The 25,717-nt window shown below is 39.5% G+C and overlaps 1 protein-coding gene and 1 non-coding gene across 2 annotated transcripts in view; both read left to right on the forward strand.

The window, feature by feature from the left end:
* RAB3C (RAB3C, member RAS oncogene family) overlaps positions 1–25,717 on the forward strand; it is a 300,910-nt gene that overhangs the window by 10,361 nt on the left and 264,832 nt on the right. The window contains exon 2 of the mRNA XM_007103926.2: positions 18,838–19,065. Coding sequence (XP_007103988.1) covers positions 18,838–19,065 — 228 coding nt within the window. The remainder of the gene's footprint in view (positions 1–18,837; positions 19,066–25,717) is intronic.
* On the forward strand, positions 16,428–16,534 carry LOC112065713 (U6 spliceosomal RNA). Its single transcript, XR_002892205.1, has one exon. It is a non-coding gene; the product is annotated as a U6 spliceosomal RNA (small nuclear RNA).

Here is a 25,717-nt window from a genome sequence, read left to right on the forward strand (position 1 = left end):
AGATTTCTGTGCATTAATTTTGTATCCTGCAACTTTACCAAATTCATTGATTAGCTCTAGTATTTTTCTGGTGGCATCTTTAGGATTCTCTATGTATAGTATCATGTCATCTGCAAACAGTGACAGTTTTACTTCTTCTTTTCCAATCTGTATTCCTTTCATTTCTTTTAATTCTCTGATTCCTGTGATTAGGTTTCCCAAAACTGTGTTGAATAATAGTGGTGAGAGTGGACATCCTTGTCTTGTTCCTGATCTTAGAGGAAATACTTTCAGATTTTCACCATTGAGAATGATGTTTGCTGTGGGTTTGTCAGATAAGGCCTTTATCATGTTGAAGTAGATTCCCTCTTTGCCCACTTTCTGGAGAGTATTTATCATAAATCGGTGTTGAATTTTGTCAAAAGGTTTTTCTGCATCTATTGAGATGATCATATGGTTTTTATTCTTCAATTTGTTAATACGGTGTATCACATTGATTGACTAGAGTATACTGAAGAATCCTTGCATCTCTGGGATAAATCCCACTTGATCATGGTGCATGATCCTTTTAATGTGTTGTTGGATTCTGTTTGCCAGTATTTTGTAGAGGATTTTTGCATCTATATTCATCAATGATATTGGTCTGTAATTTTCTTTTTTTGTAGTATCTTTGTCTGGTTTTGGTATCAGGGTGATGGTGGCCTCATAGAATGAGTTTGGGAGTGTTCCTTCCTCTGCAACTTTCTGGAAGATTTGAGAAAGATGGGTGTTAGTTCTTCTCTAAATGTTTGATAGAATTCACCTGTGAAGCCCTCTGGTCCTGGACTTTTGTTTCTGGGAAGATTTTTTTTTTTTTTTTTTTTTTTTGTACGCGGGTCTCTCACTGTTGTGGCCTCTGCAGCTGTGGAGCACAGACTCTGGACGTGCAGGCTCAGTGGCCATGGCTCACAGGCCCAGCCGCTCCACGGCATGTGGGATCTTCCTGGACCGGGGCACGAACCCGTGTCCCCTGCATCGGCAGGCAGACTCTCAACCACTGCACCACCAGGGAAGCCCTCTGGGAAGATTTTTAATCACAGTTTCAATTTCATTACTTGTGGTCAGTCTGTTCATATTTTCTATTTCTTCCTGGTTCAGTCTCAGAAGTTTGTGCATTTCTAAGACTTTGTCCATTTTATTGATCTTTGCTATTGTTTTCTTTGTTTCTATTTCATTTATTTCTGCTCTAATCTTTATGATTTCTTTCCTTCTGCTAACTTAGGGTTTTGTTTGTTCTTCTTTCTCTAGTTGCTTTAGGTGTAATGTTAGATTGTTTATTTGAAATTTCTCTTGTTTCTTAAGGTAGGATTGTATAGCTATAAACTTCCCTCTTAGAACTGCTTTTCCTGCATCTCATAGGTTTTGGATCATCATGTTTTCATTGGCATTTGTCTCTAGGTATTTTTTGATTGCTTTAGTGATCTCTTGGTTATTTAATAACATATTGTTTAGCCTCCATGTGTTTGTGTTTTTTACATTTTTTTCCCTCTGATTGATTTCTAATCTTATAACATTGTGGTCAGAAAAGATGCTTGATATGATTTCAATTTTCTTAAATTTACTGAGGCTTGATTTGTGACCCAAGATGTGAGATACCCTGGAGAATGTTCTGAGCGCAATTGAGGAGAAAGAGTAATCTGCTGTTTTTGGATGGAATGTCCTATAAATATCAATTAAATCTATCTGGTCTACTGTGTCATTTAAAGTTTGTGTTTCCTTATTAATTTTCTGTTTCGATGATCTGTCCATTGGTGTAAGTGAGGTGTTAAAGTCCCCACTATTATTGTGTTACTGTCGACTTCCTCTTTTATAGCTGGTAGCAGTTGCCTTATGTATTGTGGTGTTCCTATGTTGGGTACATATATATTTATAATTGTTATATTTTCTTCTTGGATTGTTCCCTTGATCATTACATAGTGTCCTTCCTTGTCTCTTGTAACATTCTTTATTTTAAAGTCTATTTTATCCGATATGAGTATTGCTACTCCAGCTTTCTTTTGACTTCCATTTGTATGGAATATCTTTTTCCATCCCCTCACTTTCAGTCTGTATGTGTCCCTAGGTCTGAAGTGGGTCTTTTGAAGACAGCATATATATGGGTCTTGTTTTTGTATCCATTCAGCAAGCCTGTGTCTTTTGGTTGTAACATTTAATCCATTCACATTTAAGGTAATTATTGATATGTATGTTCCTATTACCATTTTCTTAATCGTTTTGGGTTTGTTTTTGTAGGTTGTTTTCTTCTCTTGTGTTTCCTACTTAGAGAAGTTCCTTTAGCATTTGTTGTAGAGCTGGTTTGGTGGTGCTCAATTCTCTTAGCTTTTGCTTGTCTGTAAACCTTTTGATTTCTCTATCAGATCTGAATGAGATCCTTGCCAGGTAGCGTAATCTTGGTTGTAGGTTCTTCCCTTTCCTCGCTTTAAGTATATCATGCCACTCCCTTCTGGCTTGTAGAGTTTCTGCTGAGAAATCAGCTGTTAACCTTATGGGAGTTCTCTTGTGTGTTATTTGTTGTTTTTCCCTTGCTGCCTTCAGTAAGTTTTCTTTGTCTTTAATTTTTGCCAATTTGATTACTATGTGTCTTGGCGTGTTTCTCCTTGGGTTTTTCCTGTATGGGACTCACTGCACTTCCTGGACTTTGGTGGCAATTTCCTTTCCCATATTAGGGAAGTTTTCGACTATAATCCTTTCAAAGATTTTCTCAGGTCCTTTCTCTCTCTCTTCTCCTTCTAGGATCCCTATAATGAGAATGTTATTGAATTTAATGTTGTCCCAGAGGTCTCTCAGGCTGTCTTCATTTCTTTTCATTCCTTTTTCTTTATTCTGTTCCGTAGCAGTGAATTCCACCATTCTGTCTTCCAGGTCACTTATCTGTTCTCTGCCTCAGTTATTCTGCTATCGATTCCTTCTAGTGTAGTTTTCATTTCAGTTATTGTATTGTTCATCTCTGTTTGTTTGTTCTTTAATTCTTCTAGGTCTTTGTTATACATTTCTTGCATCTTCTAGATCTTTGCCTCCATTCTTTTTCCGAGGTCTTGGGTGATCTTCACTATCGTTATTCTCAATTCTTTTTCTGGATGATTGCCTATCTCCATTTCATTTAGTTGTTTTCCTGGGGTTTTATCTTGTTCCTTCATCTGGTACATAGCCCTCTGCCTTTTCATCTTGTCTGTCTTTCTGTGAATGTGGTTTGTGTTCCACAGGCTGCAGGATTGTAGTTCTTCCTGCTTCTTGTGTCTGCCTTCTGGTGGATGAGGCTATCTAAGAGGCTTGTGGAAGTTTCCTAATGGGAGGGACTGGTGGTGGGTAGAGCTGGCTGTTGCTCTGGTGGGCAGAGCTCAATAAAACTTTAATCTGCTTGTCTGCTGATGGGTAGGCCTGGCTTCCCTCCCTGTTGCATGTTTGGCCTGAGGCGACCCAACACGAACCTACCCGGGCTCTTTGGTGGGGCTAATGGCAGACTCTGGGAGGGTTCACGGCAAGGGGTACTTCCCAGAACTTCTGCTGCCAGTGTCCTTGTCCCTTGGTGAGCCACTGCTGCCCCCCACCTCTGCAGGAGACCCTCCAATACTAGCAGGTAGGTCTGGTTCAGTCTACTATGGGGTCACTGCTCCTTCCCCTGGGTCCCAATGCACACAGTACTTTGTGTGTGCCCTCCAAGAGTGGAGTCTCTGTTCCCCCCAGTCTTGCTGATGTCCTGCAGTCGAATCCCATTAGCCTTCAAAGTCTGATTCTCTAGGAGTTCCTCCTCCCGTTGCCAGACCCCCAGGTTGGGAAGCCTGACGTGTGGCTTAGAACCTTCAGTCCAGTGGGTGGACTTCTGTGGTATAAGTGTTCTCCAGTTTGTGAGTCTCCCACCCAGCAGTTATGGGATTTTATTTTATTGTGATTGTGCCCCTCCTACCATCTCATTGCAGCTTCTCCTTTGTCTTTGGATCTGGGGTATCTTTTTTGGTGAGTTCCAGTGTCTTCCTGTCGATGATTGTTCAGCAGTTAGTTGTGATTCTGGTGTTCTCAAAAGAAGGAGTAGTAAAATGTTGAGTAGAAGTGATGAGCAGACATTCTTTTCTTATTCCCAATCTTAGCGGAAAGTCATCTTTCACCATTAAGTATGAATTTAGCTATAATTGGCTTTTTGTTGTTGTTTTTATTATAGATATCCTTATCATACAGAAGGTATTTCTTTTGATTCCTAGTTTGCTAAGAATATTTGTTTTTAAAATAAATGGTTGCTGAATTTTGTCAATACATTTTCTACATCTGTTGGGGTGATCACATGGTTTATCTCCTTTATTCTATTGGATTATACTGATTGATTTTTATTTTATGTGACATTACTTAGATAAACCCCAGTTAGTCATGATGTACTGTATGGATTCAATGTGACTATATTTTGTTGAAGATTTTTGCATTTAAGTTCATGATGGATATTGATTTATGATTTTCTTTTAATGCTTTTATGAGGTTATAATGTAGGAGTTATGGAAACCGTATAAAACAAGTGAGAAGTGTTCTTTTTCCCTCTACTTTTTGAATGGTTTTGGTGTGTAAGATCGATATGTTTTGTTCCTGAAAGTGTTTGGTAGAGTTTATCAATGAAGCTATTAGAGCCTGGAGTTTTCTTTGTGGACATTTTTTTTAAACAAATGCAACTTTTTTGATATACAGATATCTCTATCTTCCAGCTATCTACTCTATCTATCTATCTATCTGTCTCCCTTTAGTATATTGTGGTAGGCAGAATAGCCTTCTCCCTAACTCCTTGCAGAGATGTCTGCCTAATCCCTGGAACATATGAGTAAATTATGTTACACAACGCAAGGGCCTTTGCAGATGTAATTAATGTTATGGACTTTAAAATAAGGAGATTACCCTGGATTTTCAGGTGAGTCCAGAATAATGACATCAGTCATTATATTGCTTGAGTCAGAGATGTGGCAGAAGGGGAGTCAGAGATTTGAAGCATGAGGATTGTTGGTTTAAAGATGAAGAAGGCTATATGTCAAGGAAATAGGGACCTCAGTCCTATAACCACAAGCAACTGAATTCTGCCAACAACCTGAAAAACTTGGAAGTGGAATCTTCCCCAGAACCTTCAGGTAGGAACCCAGCCCAGCTGGCACATTGATTTTGGCCTTGTAATGCCTTAGCAATATGAGCAGAGGACCTAGCTGAGTTACACTGTGTCTAGATTTCTGACTCGGTAAATAATAACTGGGTGTTGTTTTAAACATCCATTATGGCAGCAGTAGAAAATTAATTATGCATATATAAAATTTCCTATTTCATCTTGGGTCAGTTTTGGTAAATGATGTTTTTCACCAAAGTTTTCAAGTTTATTAACATAAAATTGTTCAAAATATTTTTATTACCTTTTAATTTCTTTAGGATCTATAATGATATCCCCTCATTCATTCCTATTATTGATAATATGAGTCCTCTCTCTCTCTCTCTTCCTCCCTCCCTCCCTCTTACCGGTCTTACTAGATATTTATCCATATTATTAATGTCTTCAAATAACCAACTTTTGCCTTTGTTAACTTTTTTGTTGTTTATTTTGTATTGTATTGACTTGGGCTTTTAGAAAACAACTGTGTTCCTTGTATAATACTTTAGTAGAACCTTTTTGTTTATCAGGCTTAAATTATTGATTTAGAAATTTAGATCATTGAGTTTAAATGTTTCTTTTTAAAGAATAAACATAGTATTTACAAAGATAAATCTTTGCTACTTTAGTAGTTGACTCCTACAAATTTCTGAGTATAGTATTTGCATTATATTTTATTTCAAACTATTTGCTTCTTTCCTTGTGGTGTTTTCCTTAATTAATGTGTTTAGAAATATGTTGTTTAATTTCCAGATACCTGGGTATTTTTCAGATATTTTATTGATACTGATGTCTAATTAAATTCTCTTGCTACCAGAGAACATATTCTTTAAGATTTCATTCTTTTGAAATTTTTTTAGACTTGTTTTCAGGCTAGTGTCTGGTCTAACTTCATGAACATTTCATGTGCACTGTGAATGCTGCATGCAGCAGTTGTAAGGTATAGTGGTCTGTAAATGTCAATTAGATCATGGTTTTGTGTGGTGTTGCTAAGATCATCTCTAACCTTAGTGATTTTGGTCTATTTATTCTATCAACTACTGAGAAAAAGGTTTTAAAATCTCCAACTATGGTAATCAATCTTTCCATTTTTTTAGTTCTTTCAGTTTTGCTTTATATATTTTGAACTCCTTTGTTAGGTAAACACATATTTGTAATTGTTGTGTCTTCCTGAAAATTTTTCCTTTTTATTATTATGAAATGTCCTTTTTTATTTTTGGCAGTGCTCCTTGTCTTAAAGTCTATTTACTGCATATTAATACAGACACTCTTGCTTTCTTAATAGTGTTCTCATGCATATATATATACACACACATGTATATGCCTGTATATATATGTATATCTGTATATATACTATATTCCTTAAAGCTTTAACTCTGCAGAAATAATATGCCTTTTCCAACGCCAGCATGTTTGAGATTGGTTTGAAGCATTATGTCAGTTTTATTGGGGTCACGAAATATTCTTCTGTCCACTAAACAATGAAACCATAAGAGTGAATGTACTACGTCTTCAGTTGCCTAGTGACTGGTTAAAAAGTCAGGGTCAGTGGTTCCCTGATGAACTCTTCAGTAAGCTGATTGGATTGGGTCTAGCATTAGGAATTTAGCTCTAGCAGACCTAAAAGAGTCTCATTTTGTGCCTACTTGACCTCCTAACTGAGAAAACCCTGGAACCATAGTCACTTTGCTCCTACTCTGTCAACTTTTCATGGTCTGGGAACCCAAATCATAATGTAACTTTAAGAGGTGAGGCACTGATCCTCTCATCATGAGTCTACCTGCTTTTAGTTTAATTACTTGTTAGTTGTCCAGAGCGGCTCAGATGCATGCCTGAGTCTCATGAGCTAGAGAATCTTGCTAGTCAACACAGTGAGTGATTCTTGCTAAAATAGCCATAGCTTGAAGAGCCTTAAAGAGCTTGAGGAAAGAGTATGTTAAGTACCGATTAGCAAAATATGACTCCCACGTGACACATATATATGGTGTTCGCAGTAAAAGACAGTTTTTCTTTTGAATGTTTGATTCACTGAACACCTGTCTGAGTAGTAGGACTGATGAAAGGGGACAATGGAAGCACAGCACACCTGTGCATGCGAACATTCTTTTGTAAGTGTGCTTGGGCAGGCTTGTTCTTTGTAGTAAATAATAGTAGCAGTAGCTTTTGAATGAAAAATAGGGACAATTATAACTAGAAAAGTGGCTCTGTAAGTCATTCTAATTGCACAGTCTGGAAACACAAACATGTAGACTGCTAGCCCACCGAGCTCCTCAAGAATGGTCCCTATAGTCCCTTTGTCTCATAAATGTGTGGACCATGGGGTGTTTGCCCCTGTACATGACCTACCTCGATGACTGGAAGAGGGGAAGAGAAATGTCGAGATTTAGAAGGAATGTATAGCAAATCCCTGGAGGCATTTTTCAAGGACTTAAATATTTAAAATTCATGTGAAATCTTTTTAAAATGTTTAATGTTCTAAAAATGTTTAATGATGAAATTTTGGGGGGAAACACATGTTAATATTAAAATTTAGTTTTTTCCCCCCACTGGGGATTTTTAGAGTATTTTACTACGTGTTTTTAAGAGAGGTTTTCCTTATACCACATAGTACTGGGTACGTCTACTGTTTAATTTTTATTTTCTTCTCAGGAAGAGATATTCTTCATTTTGTGGTTTCAGTTTAGACACTGGCCTCCTATAGCTGTTGGGTGCTTTCTTATGGAGTGGAGGGAAGAAAAATCTAATTGTGTGTTATTTTAAAAAATGACTAATGAAGAAAGGCAAGGCCACGCACCACAGAGCTGAGTAGAGCAGAGTTGCGTGTGTGGTGAGAATGGGATTCGTACCTCTCACTAGGCTTCCTAGTGAGACTTCCTCCGAGTCTGACGGGGAGCTCACAGTGAGTTGTATCATTGGTCCTCAGAAGGTCTGGCTCCTACCAGGTCAGAGATAATACATTTCTCAGAATCCAGCTTGTCTGTGCAGGCTGGGCATTTTAGGGTGTAGACCCTCTGTGCTGAGCCAACATTCTGGTGAGATCTGCTGTCCCCATCAGTGGAAGGGGTGACTGGGGAAGACCACAGCTGGTAGAGAGCACTAGGATTCCATTTCCTGTCCCACAGATCTGGGCTTAAATATCAGATTACTCAGTCTCCTCTATGTACGTCCCTGAGGCCTTGACACCTGCCCTGGATTCCCTGCGGACATTTGTTAATCCAATCAATTCCAAATGTGACTAATCAAAAGAGTCACAAGGGGAGCTTTAACAATTTAGATACCTGACCCCACCTTGAATATTCTAATTTTGCAGAATTCAGGTGGAGTTTCCCAGGTTTGGAAATCTTGAATCTAGTGAAGATTTAGTTTTGTATTCCTGAATAAAAATATATCCAGCTCTAGAGAAGAGATATTTGAGAACACAATGTCTGGTATTTCTTGCTACCAAGAAATGATGAGAAAGCATATGTATATTTTATCCATATTCATGAGAAACGTTTTAAAGGATTCTTTACATTTCGTTGCTAAGAGAGAGGCTCTTTCATTTTTATAAATTGACATCTGCATATAGGAAGTGTGAATGCCAAGAATGTTTGATGACTTTTTTATATTTTAAACTTAATTTTGTTTTAAAGAAGTCGTACGTGGGGAAGATGGTTGCTCGGCTCTACAGGGTCAGAGAGGGATGTGGGACTTGGATTTTCAACTAGTCCTCCTGTTTGCATGCCCTAGAAACACCTCGCATGACCAACATCTCAGCTTGCTTGTTTTAACACTGAAAGTTCTGCGGTGTACCACGAAACCCCATAGTCCTTGGCAAACGAGGAGAGTTGGTCACTCTAGCCACACCCCATGATCAAGACACTTGATGTCTCCAATCCCAAGGCCATCCCAGGTTCTGCAGGGTAAGGGCTTTTGTGGACTTCCCTAGCAGGCCTAGGATTCCCCTTTCCCCAGTCATGCACTTCCAAATCCCAAACTTTTGTTGACCTTTCTTTTCTACTTTTCTTTGTCTATCTGGAATTTTACTTTTGTGACTACCCTTTGCCATTATTTTAGAGAGGTATTAGCAAATGCTGGAAATAACCATCATGTATGCAAGATACTATTTATTTATTTATTTATTGTGGGCTTTAAAAATTTTTTATTTCTATTGAGATAGAATTGAAATATAACATTGTGTTGGCTTAAGGTATACAACACTTTGATTTGATACATTTATATATTATAATATGGTCGCCACCGTTGTGTTAGCTAACACCTCTATTTTATCACATAATTATCATTTCTTTTATATGGTGGAAACAATTAAGTTCCAGTCTCTTAAAGACTTTAAAGTTCATAATTCAGTATTGTTGTCTATAATGATATTGTGGACTTTGAGGATTTATCAAATTCCATATCAGAAATTAGGTTAAACTTTACCTAAGACCTACTCTAAGGCCCTATAAGGAGAGAGCTTCCCCATAATTATTAGGAGTTACTTCCTGGAGCTCCCTTTCTTTTTTTTTCAAATTTATTTTATTGAACTATAATAGATTTACAATATTGTGTTAATTTCTGCTGTACAGCAAAGTGATTCAATTATACATATATATATTCTTTTTCATATTCTTTTCCATTTTCGTTTTTATCATAGGATATTGAATATAGTTCCCTGTGCTATACAGTAGGACCTTGTTATTTATCCATTCTATATATAATAGTTTGTATCTACTAATCCCAAACTCCCAATCCATCCATACCCCACTCTCCCTCCCCCTTGGCAACCACACGTCTGTTTTCTGTCTGTGAATCTGTTTCTTTTTCGTAGATAAGTTTATTTGTGTCATATTCTAGATTCCACATGTAAGTCATATCATATGGTATTTGTCTTTCTCTTTCTGACTTACTACACCTAGTATGATAATCTCTAGGTCCATCCATGTTGCTGCAAATGGCATTATTTCATTCTTTTTTATGGCTGAGTAGTATTCCATTGTATATATGTACCACATCTTCTTTATCCATTCATCTGTTGATGGACATTTAGGTTGTTTCCCTGTCTTGGCTATTGTGAATAGTGCTGCTATGAACATAGGGGTGCATGTATCTTTTTAAAGTATAGTTTTGTCTGGATGTATGCCCAGGAGTAGGATTGCTGGATCATATGGCAACTCTATTTTTAGTTTTTTGAGGAACCTCCACACAATTTTGCATAGTGGCTGCACCAATTTACATTCGCACCAACAATGTAGGAGGTTTCCCTTTTCTCCACACTCTCTCTGGCATTTGTTATTTGTAGACTTTTTAACGATGATGGCCATTCTGACTGGTGTGAGGTGGTACCTCATCGTATTTTTAATTTGCATTTCTCTAATAATTAGTGATGTTGAGCGTCTTTTCATGTGCCTGTCAGCCATCTGTATGCTAGGCACCCTTATTAGTCCACTCCCAGTTTCCATAAAAGTCCACCCACACCCAAGGGTTTCATGAGTTAGTAACTCTCCAAGTGTGACCGGGTGGCGAGCGGTGTCATGGGACAGGTCACATCACAGGGTGTGCGGTCACATTTCCCTCCCCACAGCCTCTCCAGACCACAGAAGACTTCTATCTTTGCCACAGGTACTCAGGGTCTCAGCTTCTGTCCCAAGACATGTTTTAATGAGTGCTCTTTGTTCCATGCCACAATATTTGAAATGAGAGAGTAAATGTAATGTGTTTATTTTGGTAATTATGAAACTCTACAGAGTGGGAGTATTGGGTATCAAAGGCTCTTGTCCTCTAAAGTTAGGAAATGAGAGGGAACATGTCCTAGAAAATCAAACATTTCCATTTCAGAGAGTAGCAAGAGTGGGAGTTGGGAGAAAGTGAGTGGCTTGTGTATGATTTCAGTATAACAAGAGGAATAACAAAGACGATGATGGATGCTCTATTCAAGGACTTTACACATGCCAGCAATTTTACTTTGAAGATCCCACTATTATTCCTATTATTTCTATTTTCTATTTCTCCAATAGATGAGGAGATTGCAGCTTAGAATACTTAAAACAAAACAAAAACCTTGCCCAAGTTTGCACAGGTAACAGACCTAGGCTGCCTGAGAAGGAAGCCCAAGAGAGTGTGCTCTTTACCTACATCCACATTACACCAAGAATGTGGAATGCTCTTTTTCACAGATGTGTCTGCTGCACATACTTTCAGAGCTGGTAGAAAAGAAGTGGAATGGGGTTTCCCTAGCTCTCTTCCCGCTGTGACTATAAAGCCTGGGTTACCAGCAGCTAGGTGATCACCAGCACCCCAGGACTGCACTAATGACCCTCTGGCTTCAGCATCCATGAAGATGTACAGGAGCTACTGGGCAGGGCTCTGCTTCATGGCAGCCGTCAGGGTTGCATCACTGGAGTCTGGAGAGCTCTCACAGCCACCGTGGTTCCCTTCACAGCAGACCTCGCTCGCACTCTTGTCTGTGTGATCTGGGTGGCCCCTTCACCTGCTGCTGCACAGCCCTCTACAGGCTCTCCCTGCCGGGAACCCTCAGTAAGCACACTAGGAGTTGGGGTGAAATGTAGCGTGGGCTGAGAACACTGGTCTGTGATACTAATAGGAACCAGTTTTATATGGTTTGGTAAAATTCATTTCCTTTTTCTTGACACTGTAGTAACAAACATCTATAGACATCAAAGGAGTTGCAAAAACCATTATAATGAACTTTAAAATATATCAAATTTAGAGCATACCTCTCTTCAACAAAGGAATGGATTTTTTTCTAGAAGCAAAGAAAAGAAGGACCCTTACCTCTTTCAATATTCTCTGTGATTGAAGGCTGAGACTTGTTAGTTTGATGAAGGGAAGAGTAAACTAGCTGAGCTGCATGTCTGTAATTCTTTCTTTTAAAATTTTATTGGAGTATAGTTGATTTAAAATGTTGTGTTAGTTTGAGGTGTACAGCATGGTGGTTCAGTTATACATATACCTATATTCATTCTTTTTTCTGGTTCTTTTCCCACATAGCTTATTACAGAATATTGAGTAGAGTTCCCTCTGCTATTCAGTAGGTCCTAACCCATTTGGTCCAGGTCATGAAGGCACAGTCAGTACACAGACAGAGGAATCAGGATAACAACCTACTGAAAAACAAGGACCCCCACTCTACTTTAGCTTCCTCTCAGATACTCTTAATTTCATCCTTAAAATGGGGATAATGGCTTTGAGTTTTCTGTCCAGTATGGAGGGTGCTTGGAAGTGGTCACTCCCATTCTCACACAAGAAAAAAGCTGAACACACTGAAAATTAACAACTCTTCTTAGATCATCAGAGAAGTGGGGTCACGGGGAAGACTGCTGCCCTGCAAATTGTAGAGACAAATAAGCAGACACAGAATCACAATTTACTGGAATAGAAACCTTCACGGGGATCAGTACTAGGGTAAGAAAAACCTAAATGTAATTGATGAAGAAAATGTAGACTGTAATTGATGAATTGCTGGAGGCTCAGTGTGGACAAGTCTAAGACATAAAACTCCAGAGGGCCTCACACTTTTGTGAATTTTACCTTCAGGAGGCCTATTAAGTTCTCATAGTGAAGGTTGGAGAAAAATCCACTCATGCTTCTGGCAGGGGGTTGGGGAAGGTAGCCGTTCTGAAATACACTCAGCATTCTGTTCCTCTAACAGGGGGGTGCTAAGAGTTAGATTCTGATATCTGGGGACAGTGAAAGGATGAGGTGTGATAATATGTGTAAAGCAGAGTACAGTGTCTGTAAGAGCTGTTGTTGCAGTTATTGTACCACTTTCCTGTGCATCAGCTGAGTGTTATCCACATGTACTAAAGAAGCTATGCATGAAATAGAGGTCCAGACGCAGACTGCAAGGAGTTCTGTGAAACTGAGCTTGAGGGATATCCTTAAAACATAGAACAACTTGCATCTTGGAAGCGTTACCATAATTTGGCATACCATCATATACATTCTCCAGGAGTCCCACGAAATATAGTAGTAAGTCAATCCCTGCTAACATAAAAGGAGACAAAGACGATTTCCAAATGCTCCCCTACTTTCCAGGCCCTTTACTTCAGATGCCAGGGTTAGAGTTTAAGTCTTCTAGTGCCTTGTCTGCTTCCAATTCCCTGGACAGCATCCTTTCAGCTTGATGGTGATGTGTCCGCAGTGATACAAGTAGTGTTTATTGCTTCTCAGCTGGCTCTTGCCAGAGCAAACAGTAGCAGACACATGGAGAAACTGCTGGCCAGAGACTGCAAAGAGCATCACAATTCCAATCCACCCTGAGAAACAAACAGGGAGACAGGCAACCAAGCGCAGATGAGACCTTCACCGCGAGAAACCACCAGGGGCCAGATGACATGTGTTTGGAAATCCTATCTTTTAATATTTTCCTTCTTGGTTTTAAAATGTAGTCTTTACTTTGGAGCTCTCAGGAATAACTCCTCTTATTACCTTTTCCTTTTCTTTTCCCCTAGGTAACACAATTGAGATTTGAAACTACTTTACATATTTCCACACTTCCCATACATATGTCCCATCCTTACTTTCACTCTTCCAATTTCAAAGAATTGCATTTCATCTTCTGGATAATTTACCCTCGTTCTTCCTCCTACTGACCCTCAGGATGTTATCAGTAGTGGTAGATGGAACGTAGTACATTTAAAATGACTTCTTTTTGTTTTTCTCATCAGATGCACAGATGGCTTAGTATAGTTTAGATTCTTAAACACCCAAGGGAATCCCTGCAAATAATTTGCTTTTCTCATTTATTTGGAAAAGCTAATGTCAAAAATTCTGAAGAAGGCTATGGTTACGTGTGTTAGTCAAAGGTAATCTGCTTGGTCCCTAGTCAGTAGGACTTCTGGGGAGACTAGAATCGAAATTAAAAATGACACATCAATTAAATCTATGATCTGTTCACCTGCTAGTGAACCAAGGCACACCTAGAGGGATAGCACAGCGGCTTTGCAAGGCACCAACTCCCAGAGGTTAAGGATTTGCTTCAAACTTGCTGAGTTCCTTAATGACATATTGTAGAGTTCATCCATAGATTTATGTATTCAGCAAGGTAAAAAAAAAATTTCATTGTGATTTGTCTACAAACTGATTAGCATTTTGATTAGCATCTTAAGTGAGGATATGAAATGCATACTGATCAAAGTTAGGAATGAGACAAATCTGGAAGGGATAACTAATATTTTTGATGAAAGGACAAAAAGTTATCAAAACAGAATGGAATTGTAAATCAAAACAAACAAAAGGAAATGTAATAGAGTACATAATAAAGGTTGACACTTCCATTAAAAAAATAAATTGCCGAGGCATAGGATGGGGTTAGGGGAGACCTATGTTTATAACAGTGAATGTGAAAAAAGTGCTGAGCATTTGAGGAGACTTTATTGTGAAGTCAGGTGTGATAGGATATGAGGATCTCATTTCACTCTGCAACGATCAGATAAATATCTGGAATATTGTGACCAATTGTGGGAGCCATGCATGGGACTTTGACATCTGCAGAGATGTCAGCTTTAACCTAGAAGACGTGTGGGATTTTTCGGACATGTACTGGGTGGAGAAAGGGGCTAAAGCAGTTGAGATTATCCAGGCAGGAGGAGAGAAAGCTTATGGAGCTGTGATTGGGAAAGGAATCCACTCTTGATTCATAGGCAGAATCTGGAGCACACGGACAGAAGCTACAGGGAAGTAGATTTTAACTCAAATCTAAGGAAGAAATTTATAACAATTGCAGTTGTTCAGCAATGAAATAGGCTGCTTCACAGCCTAGCAAGCTTTCTGTCTCTCCCTGTGAAGGGCTGGGCTAGAATACCAATGGCAAGAGGGACACTTGGGGATGAGTAGGAAGGAGGGCTTCGCTGAAGAGTCTTTCCCGCTCTGTGATTCTTTTTAAAAAAAATTAATTCAAGATTAATGCAATTTAAAGAGTTTCTTATGTATCTTTTATAAAATCCTGTTTGCTCTCTGGGAGGTTCCTTCATGCCCACTCCTGTCTTCATATTTTCCCATGAACATTTTGGAGACGTTCACATGACTTAGTATTTAGAACTGTTAGTAAATTTACATAGTGACTGTCTGTATGTTCCTTTGACTTTCATATGCTGTGAAATTGCTTCATCCTTTTTTTTTAATTGGAGTATAATTGATTTACGATATTGTGTTAGTTTCAGGTGTACAGCACAGTGAATCAGTTATACATATACATATATCCACTCTTTTAGACTCTTTTCCCATATAGGTCATTACATAGTATTGAGTAGAGTTCCCTGTGCTATACAGTAGGTCCTTATTAGTTATCTATTTTATATATAGTAGTGTGTATATGTCAATCCCAATCTCCCAATTGACCCCCGCCCCCAGTAACCATAAGAATGTTTTCTACATCTGTAATTCTATTTCTGTTTTGTAAATAAAAATTGCTTTATTTCTATTCTCAGCAAGATTCGGTCAGTCTACTTCTCCATTCCCTAAGCCAGGATTTATTTCATTATTCTAAAGTTTAATGAAACACATACGTTCTGAATACACATCTTTGGGGCTCTCTGTGAATACTTTTGGGGATATAAATCAGGAAATAATTTAAAGAAACCACACACCATCTTCAAGAATAGCAGGTTAGCAGACTCTTCTAATTAATCCCTTGGAGGATCTGGATCCACATATCCACCAGCCTCATGCCCCCTCATCCTCAGTGCTCCTACCATCTTCTTTGCTGCTAATACAGCTGGTATAATCTGTCCTTAAAATTGAACATCTTCTATTTCTCATGCTGGAGAAAACTCCAGTACGGTTTTCTCTATCTAAATCTCTACAATTACCTTTCAAAAGTACATACAATGATGCTGTCTATATTTCCGCAGGTTTTGGAGTTGGTCTAATTTTGGACTAGGACTTGTGATTGATAGTGGCTTTCTTTATCACATTTTCTTTCAAGGCAGCCTAGAAATCCACAGGACTCAGTTAGAGTCCCACCTCAGGGTAATGGTAGGCTGTCAGGCTGAGAAAATGAGCAGCTCTAGGCAACTTGTGGAGTCTATTTTCTAACTGTGGCTTAACTGAACATGCTTAATCCAGAACGTAGTATCTGGGCTGCTTCATATAAAAGATGGTAAAAGACCTTCTTAACAAAGGTCATTTGCAGGCCTGGTTGAACTTAGCACCTCCATAAGGGGGGAATCTTAATTGGTGAAAGGCTTATGTCTGTAGGAATAGGAGTGTCAAACGAAACAGTTACCTGGCTTTCTGGGGTGTCAGAAGTCATCAGAGCAAGACATCATTGTTCAAGCTGAGAGTCAAGAATTATAATCCTGTGCTCACTTTGGCAGCACATATACTAAATTTGGAACGATACAGAGAAGATTAGCATGGCCCTTGCGCAAGGATGACACGCAAATTCGTGAAGCGTTCCATATTAAAAAAAAAAAAAAAGAATTGTAATCCTATTTTTGTTCTTGGTGGGCTGCTTGTGTTGGGGGAAGTTTACCTTAGCACGCAGACTCCAGGGCCAGAAAGGAAAATGATGATATCTGCCTGTTTTACTGGCCCAGTTTTTCCCACTGGCAGACAATCATTACAAGGCATATTTACTGAAGACAGCAATGTGGTTACATGGACTTAAAAAGAGAAATGCTTAAACTTATATTTAATAAGAAATGAAATGAAGTCAGAATGTTTATTGCCCTTAAATTTCATAATAGATACAGATTTTCTTTTTGCCTTTATTCTTGTTCATATGTTCTCCTACTGGCAGTGAGTATTTGTAGAAAGGGAATACGTTATCACCCCATCTCCCCTTTTCTTTTTCCCTCAGTTGTCTTGCACACAGACACACAGACACACACACAGACACACACACAGACACACACACACACACACACACACACACACCCCTGATTTCAGCAACCAATGTGGTCTTAGATGAGACTAGGCACTATATACTGTTTCTAGCATTCTGCTATCTTCTGGGACTTTTCTCTTTGCCATACCTCCAAGAGAAATATGTAATTATTAATCAGATTTTATAAGAAATGAAAAAAGACTGTCTAGCCTAGCACTGAGTAATACAACTTGCTGCAGTTATGACAGTGTCCTGAACCTGCGCTGTCCAGTGTCATAACCACAAGCCCCATGTGGCTCTTGTGCTCTTGAAATATGGCTATGTGAGTGAGGAACTGAATTTTTAATTTTACTTAGTTTAAATATAAACAGGCATATGTGATTAGTGGCTACTGTATTGGGCAGCACAGCAATTGGCAAAGAATTCGTAGCATCCAAAAAGTTGATCAGGTAAATGCACTAATCACTGGGATTCACCATTCTAAATGCTTCTTTTCTATATGGAGCCAAATGGTGCTTAGAGTAATGCTGCAGCATTTTTGATAGATGTGAAAATGATCATCAAAAAAGATGAGGAAAAATCCATCTAGAGCATTTATAATTAATAATAGAGATTATTCTCTATTCTTTGCTAGGAGCTTTATACATCTGCTCTACAGATATATCATCTATTATTTTCACAAGTGTTTCAAGTTGGATAATAATTTTTTCCATTTCACGGAAGAGAGGAAACTGAGCTACACTGATTTAAAATAAAAAAGCAAAAGTTCCACAACCAGTAGGTGGTGGAGCCGAGGGTTGAACCCAGGTAGGGACCTTCATTAATGAATCTCACAATGAATATTTCCCACTTCAACTTTAGAGCACGTGTACATATTTCCCTAGTTCTCACTGGGAACCGGGGTTGGGGGTGGGGGGAGTAGGAGGCATTAAGAACACGAGCCGTCGCACCACACTGCCTGATTTGAAACCCGCCTCTACTACTTACAAAGTGTGTGAAATTGAGCAAATTACTTAGTATCTCTGAGCCTCAGTTGTCTCCTTTTAATATGTAAATAATAAACGTACCCACCTATAGGGTGTGGTGAGGGTTAAGTAAGTTAACAGTTCCTGGCACGTTGTTTGAACCGTATGTATTTGTCATTATCATTATTATTATTATTTTTTTTTTGTGGTATGCGGGCCTCCCTCTGCCGTGGCCTCTCCCGTTGCGGAGCACAGGCTCCGGACGCGCAGGCCCAGCGGCCGTGGCTCACGGGCCCAGCCGCTCCGCGGCATGTGGGATCCTCCCAGACCGGGGCGCGAACCCGGTTCCCCTGCATCGGCAGGCGGACGCGCAACCACTGCACCACCAGGGAAGCCCTATCATTATTTTTTATTTGAAAGAGATTGGTCATATATGTTAGGATGTTGATTTAAAGTGATATAAATAGATGAAATAGAGATAGGCTTTGGGAGTGCTTCCCTAGAAAATAAGAGAGACTCTAATCATTTAGATGACTCAGGAAGAAACACCCTGCTGTTCAGCCACCTTGGTGTCACCATCCCTGGAATTACAAACTTTCAGAGTCCACATGCCCTGGCCAGCTCCTCATATCTTTGCTTTTCATGTTACGTCTCCTTTTGTGTCTTTGATTCGTTCTGAATGCTGAGCAGTGACACACACCAACACAGCTGGAAAGAGCTGTAAGATTTGCTTTTCTATCTTCCAGCAGGGAATTATTGCCATGGATACCAGCATCAGAGGAAGGCTGGGGAACTCTCTCAACTTGTCTCCTGAGTGGTCTGACATCTGTTTCTGGCAAGACCAATAATGAGTGTGCTGCTAGCTTCATAGCAAATGGGAGACTGATCCACACCTCTTTTGTTTTGTTTTATCACAGATGGCCTCTGCCCAAGATGCCAGGTACGGCCAGAAAGACTCCTCTGATCAGAACTTTGACTACATGTTCAAATTGCTCATCATTGGCAATAGCAGTGTGGGGAAAACATCTTTTCTGTTCCGTTACGCGGATGACTCCTTTACATCTGCATTCGTCAGCACGGTTGGGATTGATTTCAAAGTCAAAACTGTATTCAAAAATGAAAAGAGAATCAAGCTTCAGATTTGGGTAAGTGACTTTGAACTGATGGTATCCTTCAGTCTAGGGCATTGAACATATAAGTGTGTGAGGGAAACGCTTTCTGCCTTGTTCTGTCCCCATGGGGTCTGTAAGCCTCCATTTCCAGGTTCTTTGCCACAGAACATTCTGTTTCAAAGGCAATGGAGTGTTGCCTCTTTAAGGTAGGGAGACTGAATTAGGCCTTACTGTCATTGATGCTTCTTAAGAGTCTTCAGAAGAAAGAAAATCCAAATGTCTGTTTATTGTGGTAAAGAACACTCAACAGAAAGTCTGGCTCTGTCTTTTATGGTCTGTGTGACCCGGAGCAAGTCTCTGAATCCTTCTCTGCCACTTTTCTAATATACAAAATAGGCAAAGTAAATTTAGCCTTTTTAGGTTGCAGGAAGCAGCCTGCCCTGGTTGTTTTAAAGGAGGTAAACAGGACTTCCCTGGTGGCGCAGTGGTTGAGAGTCCGCCTGCCGATGCAGGGGACGCGGGTTCGTGCCCCGGTCCGGGAAGATCCCACATGCCGCGGAGCGGCTGGGCCCGTGAGCTATGGCCGCTGAGCCTGCGCATTCAGAGCCTGTGCTCCGCAACGGGAGAGGCCACAACAGTGAGAGGCCCGCGTACCACAAAAAAATAAATAAATAAATAAATAAATAATAAAAAAATAAAGAAGGTAAACAACCAAATATAGAGAAAGCTTAGGTTTAGTCCCTTCATAAAGCCCCAGCTAAAATTTGAAAAGGGTCTATTTAATCTCCACAGACCTTGTGTTTTCAGCTCTAAGAGTTATGTTTACCTACCTAGACAAAACAAAACAAATAGGATATTTATTTTAAATAGGGTTTTTCCCTAAGCAGAAGGTTCTCCAATAAGTTTTGAGACTGTGTGGCTAGCTTTGTGCCTCTCCTACCCACTGCAGAAGATCAGAGATTCCTTAACTAAATGGTTGGGATAAATTTAGGAGAATAGCAAGTGAGAAACATAAGAAAAAGTGTGTGTGGGTACACGTTCAAGGTAATATAAGAGCTGAAGTAACAAAAAAAATTGGTTATACCGAGAGAGTTATGTAGTAAGCATTTTATGTACATCATGTAATGTATGGGTACAATGGTAGAATGCTTTTACAGTTAGTTTTGGTCCCCTTTCCCTGTTCATTGATACCTCTGCCACTCACATTGATTTGAGCTTTAAAAAGGCATTTCCCAAGAGATGAGGTTTCTGCCTTCTTCTGAGACAATTCTGGTGTCTACTACCATTTGGTGCTGGTGCCATGGTTGATCTGTAGGACCAACGATAAGCCTGCCTCCTCAAATATGGAAAGCTGAAAGACAGACAAATCTCAGAGTAAAACATTTAAACTTTTTTTTTAAATAAAAGAGCCCTTAAGATATCATTATAAATATTCCAGATGTCCTTTCATATCTTAAAGCTCTTAGGAGTAAAATTTAAAGATGCAGGTATATACACAGGTAGGTATCCTCTTAGGCAGCTTACAAGAGATTGTTACTATTTTACTTATTCTGATTCTGGAGTCTTCCAAGTCTATCCAGGCTTAAGAAAGGTCCCTTAACTCTCAGGGGCTTTGTTGAATTGAAAATTAAATTAATTTGGTAACTACCCATCTCTTACCTCTGCGACCATGTTCTTTCTGTTAATATCAGAGAAGTGTCATTCCTCTGGCTGACAGCTCCTGCCATATATCTTAGTGATGTTTAAAGGTGGTTGTTGTGATTGTTTAGGTAAAACATCAACATGATGTATAAATTCAATCCTATAATCTCTAGCAATTTCTCAATTTAGGTTTTTGACAGAAATGCTTTGTAGAGGTATAAAATCATCTGTCCTTAATGTAAAACAGATAAAGTTTAAATAATATACTTTTTTTGAGAATTATATTGTCATACTTACAAAAATATTTTTTTCAAAACCCTCAGTGCTAGTACCAGGCCGCAGCTCATTCCTGTACTTTTCTTGGACACTGAAGTTCAGTTACTTCTGTCCAGGTCTTACTTCTGCGTGAAAGTTGCTTTTCTCTGAGCCAAGCAAATCCCAACTCAGGTCTCTGGGCTGCTTCTCCTCTAATACCTCCTCATGCTTCTCAATTTCCATAACTTCACTCAAAAGCCTGGGACATATAAATCTGCCTCTAATCATCCATAATCCACCATTTTCCCAAAACCTCCAACTCTCTTCACAGCTCCGTCCAGCCTGGGACCTCCTTCCAGGGTTTTCATTCTCCCATTCTGTGGATACCCACACTCCCTTCAGGGGTCAGCCATTCAGGAACCCTTCACCCAGACCCTCCTCAGTCACAACGGTAGTCTGATGGCCACTGTTTCCTTTGCAATCAAAACAATCTTATTTCTTCCTCTTAGGGATATTGGGAGCTATTAATGCACCTGTGATTCTAGGGGTATGAAAATGGATTTTACCCTACCATATACCAACTGGTCTACAGTATTGTGAACCATTCAAAAGCAGTACTCTGCAAAGATTTTGTGCTCATTGAACTTGTAGTATAGTTGGAGAAAGAAATGAATACTCACGGAGTAACTATATATGTATGTCTATAAGCAAATATCAAATTGTGTAAATATTATATGTAGCTAACATTTATTGAACATAGAACTATGCCAAGCATCACCTATACCTTATTTCTAATTTCCACAACAACCCAGCTTTGTATTTATTATTATTCCTATTTTATCCGAGAAACCTGAAAATCAGACACATTAAATAGCTCGTCCAGGGTCATATGTGGCAAGAGGCTGGTTCCAGGCTAGGTCTATCAGATTCTAATGCTTTGGCTTGTTCCCCTTCACCATGCTGTCCTAATTAAGAAGTCTTCTTGAATATGGTGGTGCTTTTGTGAAGATGGTGATCTTAGGCAATGTATCCTGGGATGCTGAAGAAGATGTTTTTAAAAGAGTCTGACCATCCATCCCGATGAATTGAGTCATGCAGCGGGAGACAGGATAGGGAGCAACAGGGTGGTTTGCCTAAGTCTAGACATTCCTACAATAATTCTAGGCGTTCTTGCTTTATGCCATAATGTAAGTATACTAGAAAATATTTAGTTGTGTACAGCTTTTATTGTTTATGACTTAAACAAATTTATTTATTTGGGACTGTATCTGGCACTGATGGTTTGCCGTCTCGTATTTAAATAACCGAACGTGAACTGTTTTTTCCAGCTTATAGTATCTTTATGCACTTATATTAATGTGTAACGAATTCATTAAGGTATCCACAGCTATCTTAGCCTATAATATGATCTGTTTCTACTCGCAACACTTCTGACACCAAATGCCAGGGTTTTCCAGACCAAGCAATTCTTCATTGCTATGCAGACACCAACTGGGTGTCCTGTAATTTAATACGATGTTGACAGTAACTACCCAGAGTTAGCACAGATCCCACAGGTAAAGGGCTCAGTTCCATAAGCCTATCCCTCCTCTCCCCACCCCACTTCAGATACCAATCACAAATCTGGGTGCCCTGTGCTTTTGACCTACAGGCTATAAACTCGCAGGTCCCACAGTCCCACCCCTCAGGGTTGATAAGCTGCTAGAAGAGCTCACAGAATTCAGGAAGAGTTTACTTACTATTACCGGTTTATTATAAGGGATACAACTCAGGAACAACCAGACAGAAGGGAAGCGTAGGGCAAATTATTGTGGGGATGGGTTGGAGCAGCTTCCATGTAGTCTCTGTGGTGTCACCCTCCCAGCACTGTGATATATTCACCAACCCCAAAGCTCTCCAAACCTCATCCTTTCGGATGTTTATGGAGCTCCCATTACATAGGCATGATTGATGAAATCCTTGGCCATTGGTGATTAACTCAGTCATCAGCCCCTCTCCCCTCCCAGAGGTCGGGGGTAGGGCTGAAAGTTCCAACCTTTTGATCACATGGTTTGTTCTTCTAACAATCATTCCCTATTCTTTTTTTTAATTTTATTTTATACTGGAGTATAGTTGATTTACGATGTTGTAATCAGCCCCCATTTTGAAGCTATCTAGGGGCTAACCAAGAGTCACCTCATTAGCATGAACTCTGGTATGGCTGAAAGGGGCTTATTATGAATAACAAAAGATGATCCTTTTCCCCCCATCTCTTAGGAAATTCCAAGGGCTGTAGAAGCTCTTTGTCAGGAACCAGGAGGAAGACCAAATATGTATTCCTTGGTCTATCACACTATTATATATTTCAAAGGAAGAGAAGCAAAATCGTTTCATAGTAATGAAAACTGTCATGGATTAGTCCAATGCATTTTTACCTTTACCAAGACAGGCTACAGATATTAACATGACTCTGATGACTCTATTTTAAACTGCCCGTAAGTAGAACTGTTTCCAGGTTAAGAAATGAAGATATATAGTGGGCTAAGTGATTTGACCTTACCTTACAGTTAGTGCCAGAGTAGAGTCTAAAATCCAGGTCTCCTGCTAGCTAAGCCAGTCCAGTTGCTAGTACACCAAGTTCACTCTCAAGGTAAGTGCTGTGTTATGACAATTGGGATAAATCTCATTCCTGGTTGCCAGTGTTGCCATCAGGCACAGGAACATCAAACTTGAAGCCAGATTTCAAGTAGTATTTCTAAAAGGTCAGGAAGAAAGAACCTGGGTGGGAAGACCGCCCGGTTTTTCTCCTTGATGGTTTACTTTTTGCATGTGCTGTGGGGGAAGTTTCTGAGACCACAAACTGGATTACTGGATTTTTAACAGTCCACGTTTAAAGAAAGCTTTTAATGGCTACTACAAACATTGACATTTCTTTCTGGCTGTGTTACGCCTCCTCTCTGTGAAAGTTCACTACTGCCTTGGAATAAACTTGTCTAGAGAAATAACATTGTTCATTTGTACTTAGTTACAATCCTTATTTTCCTTTAGTGTATTTATGAACCCCTCCGTCCTTCACTACATTAACATTTCTTATTGCACTTTTATTTTATTATCATTTTTATGATTCTCAAGTCAAAAATTTTGAGGTTTCAAGTATTAGAGGTGGTTCTTTCATTTTCTGTGTCTAATGCTGTTAAGAATATATTGGAGAAAAATCTAGCATGGGTTTTTCACTTAGAGAAAAATATTTCACAGCTGGAGTCTGTAATATTTTGCTTCTAATTTAAAAGTAGTTTAGCTTTGGGAAAGGCTATGTAGAGTGGATTTCCTCCCAATAAGAAGATTGAAAAATAATATAGCATCCATTACTAAGAAGATCTTAGTACTGTATTTATTTTCAGTATCTAGATTACTACTATATGAACTATGAGGCCTATAGCAGTCTGTAAAGTGAAGAGTGCCGGTAATTCTTGAAACTAGACTGTGTAGAGAGCCAGGTTTGACAGTGTGGTTCCCCTGAATAAAAGGCAACTTCCTTTGTGTAAAGAAAGCACATGGACAGACTGAAGTAAGTCAGAAAGAGAAAAACAAATACTGTATGCTAACGCATATATATGGAATCTAAAAAAAAAAAAAAAAAAAAAGGTCATGAAGAACCTAGGGGCAAGACGGGAATAAAGACTTGGGAATAAAGACACAGACCTACAAGAGCATGGACTTGAGGACACGGGGATGGGTAAGGGTAAGCTGGGACAAAGCGAGAGAGTGGCATGGACATATATACACTACCAAACGTAAAATAGATAGCTAGTGGGAAGCAGCCGCATAGCACAGGGAGATCAACTCAGTGCTTTGTGACCACCTAGAGGGGTGGGATAGGGAGGATGGGAGGGAGGGAGACGCAAGAGGGAAGAGATATGGGAACATATGTATATGTATAGCTGATTCACTTTGTTATAAAGCAGAAACTAACACACCATTGTAAAGCAATTATACTCCAATAAAGATATTAAAAAAAAAAGAAAGAAAGACAGCACATGAGTCTCCTTTTTCAGTTGGATCTACATTGTTCAAGTCCAAAAATCAAGGTTGACTCTAACTAATGAAAGACTCAGCTTGAAAAATTTGTAGTTTAATTAGAGAATATAGGTTTAAAGTGAGCAGAGGGCAGGTTGGCAGAGGAGATCACTGTTTCCTTAGGAATTAGAACTAGCATTTTATCATTTTTGCATTCTCTTTTTCCCACCCTCACCCTTCACCACTCCTTGTCTTTTCTCTCCCTCCTTCCCCTTTCCCCCTCTCCTTCCCACCTTCATTTCTGAGCCAGGGCCAGCCTGAGTTAATAAGAAACGTCCTCAGTGTGTTCAGAGGTCAGGGCTGCCGCATACAGATGCGCATGTTGTGCACTGGACAAAGACACCAACCAGGGGTCAAGTGGGGCTTTTCTCCAGCCAGAGCGCCACATGCTAAGCTGTGCTCAGTTCCAGGAAGGGGTGCCTTTTCTTTTTCACAAAGGTGTCATCTGCTGTCAAGCATGTGCTTCTGGTCTACACGCAAGCAAAGGGAATTCTGATTCCCATACAGCAACCCTATACATAGGCGGTAGCTATATCACAGTCTTATGCAGGAGATGGATGAGTAAACTGAGAGAATACAAGCCCTGCTTCCCCAGCCCAGTCCTGGAGGAAGACGGTATTTTAAAATATAGGTGTTATTGTTATTTAGGTGTGGCGAGGCCCACAGGTCAGGAGACAACTGCCATTGAAATAGTAGTTCGTTATGCTCACAGATTTTTAAGAGAAAGACACAT

The sequence above is a fragment of the Physeter macrocephalus genome, chromosome 8 (assembly GCF_002837175.3).
Source record: "Physeter macrocephalus isolate SW-GA chromosome 8, ASM283717v5, whole genome shotgun sequence".
NCBI lineage: Eukaryota > Metazoa > Chordata > Mammalia > Artiodactyla > Physeteridae > Physeter > Physeter macrocephalus.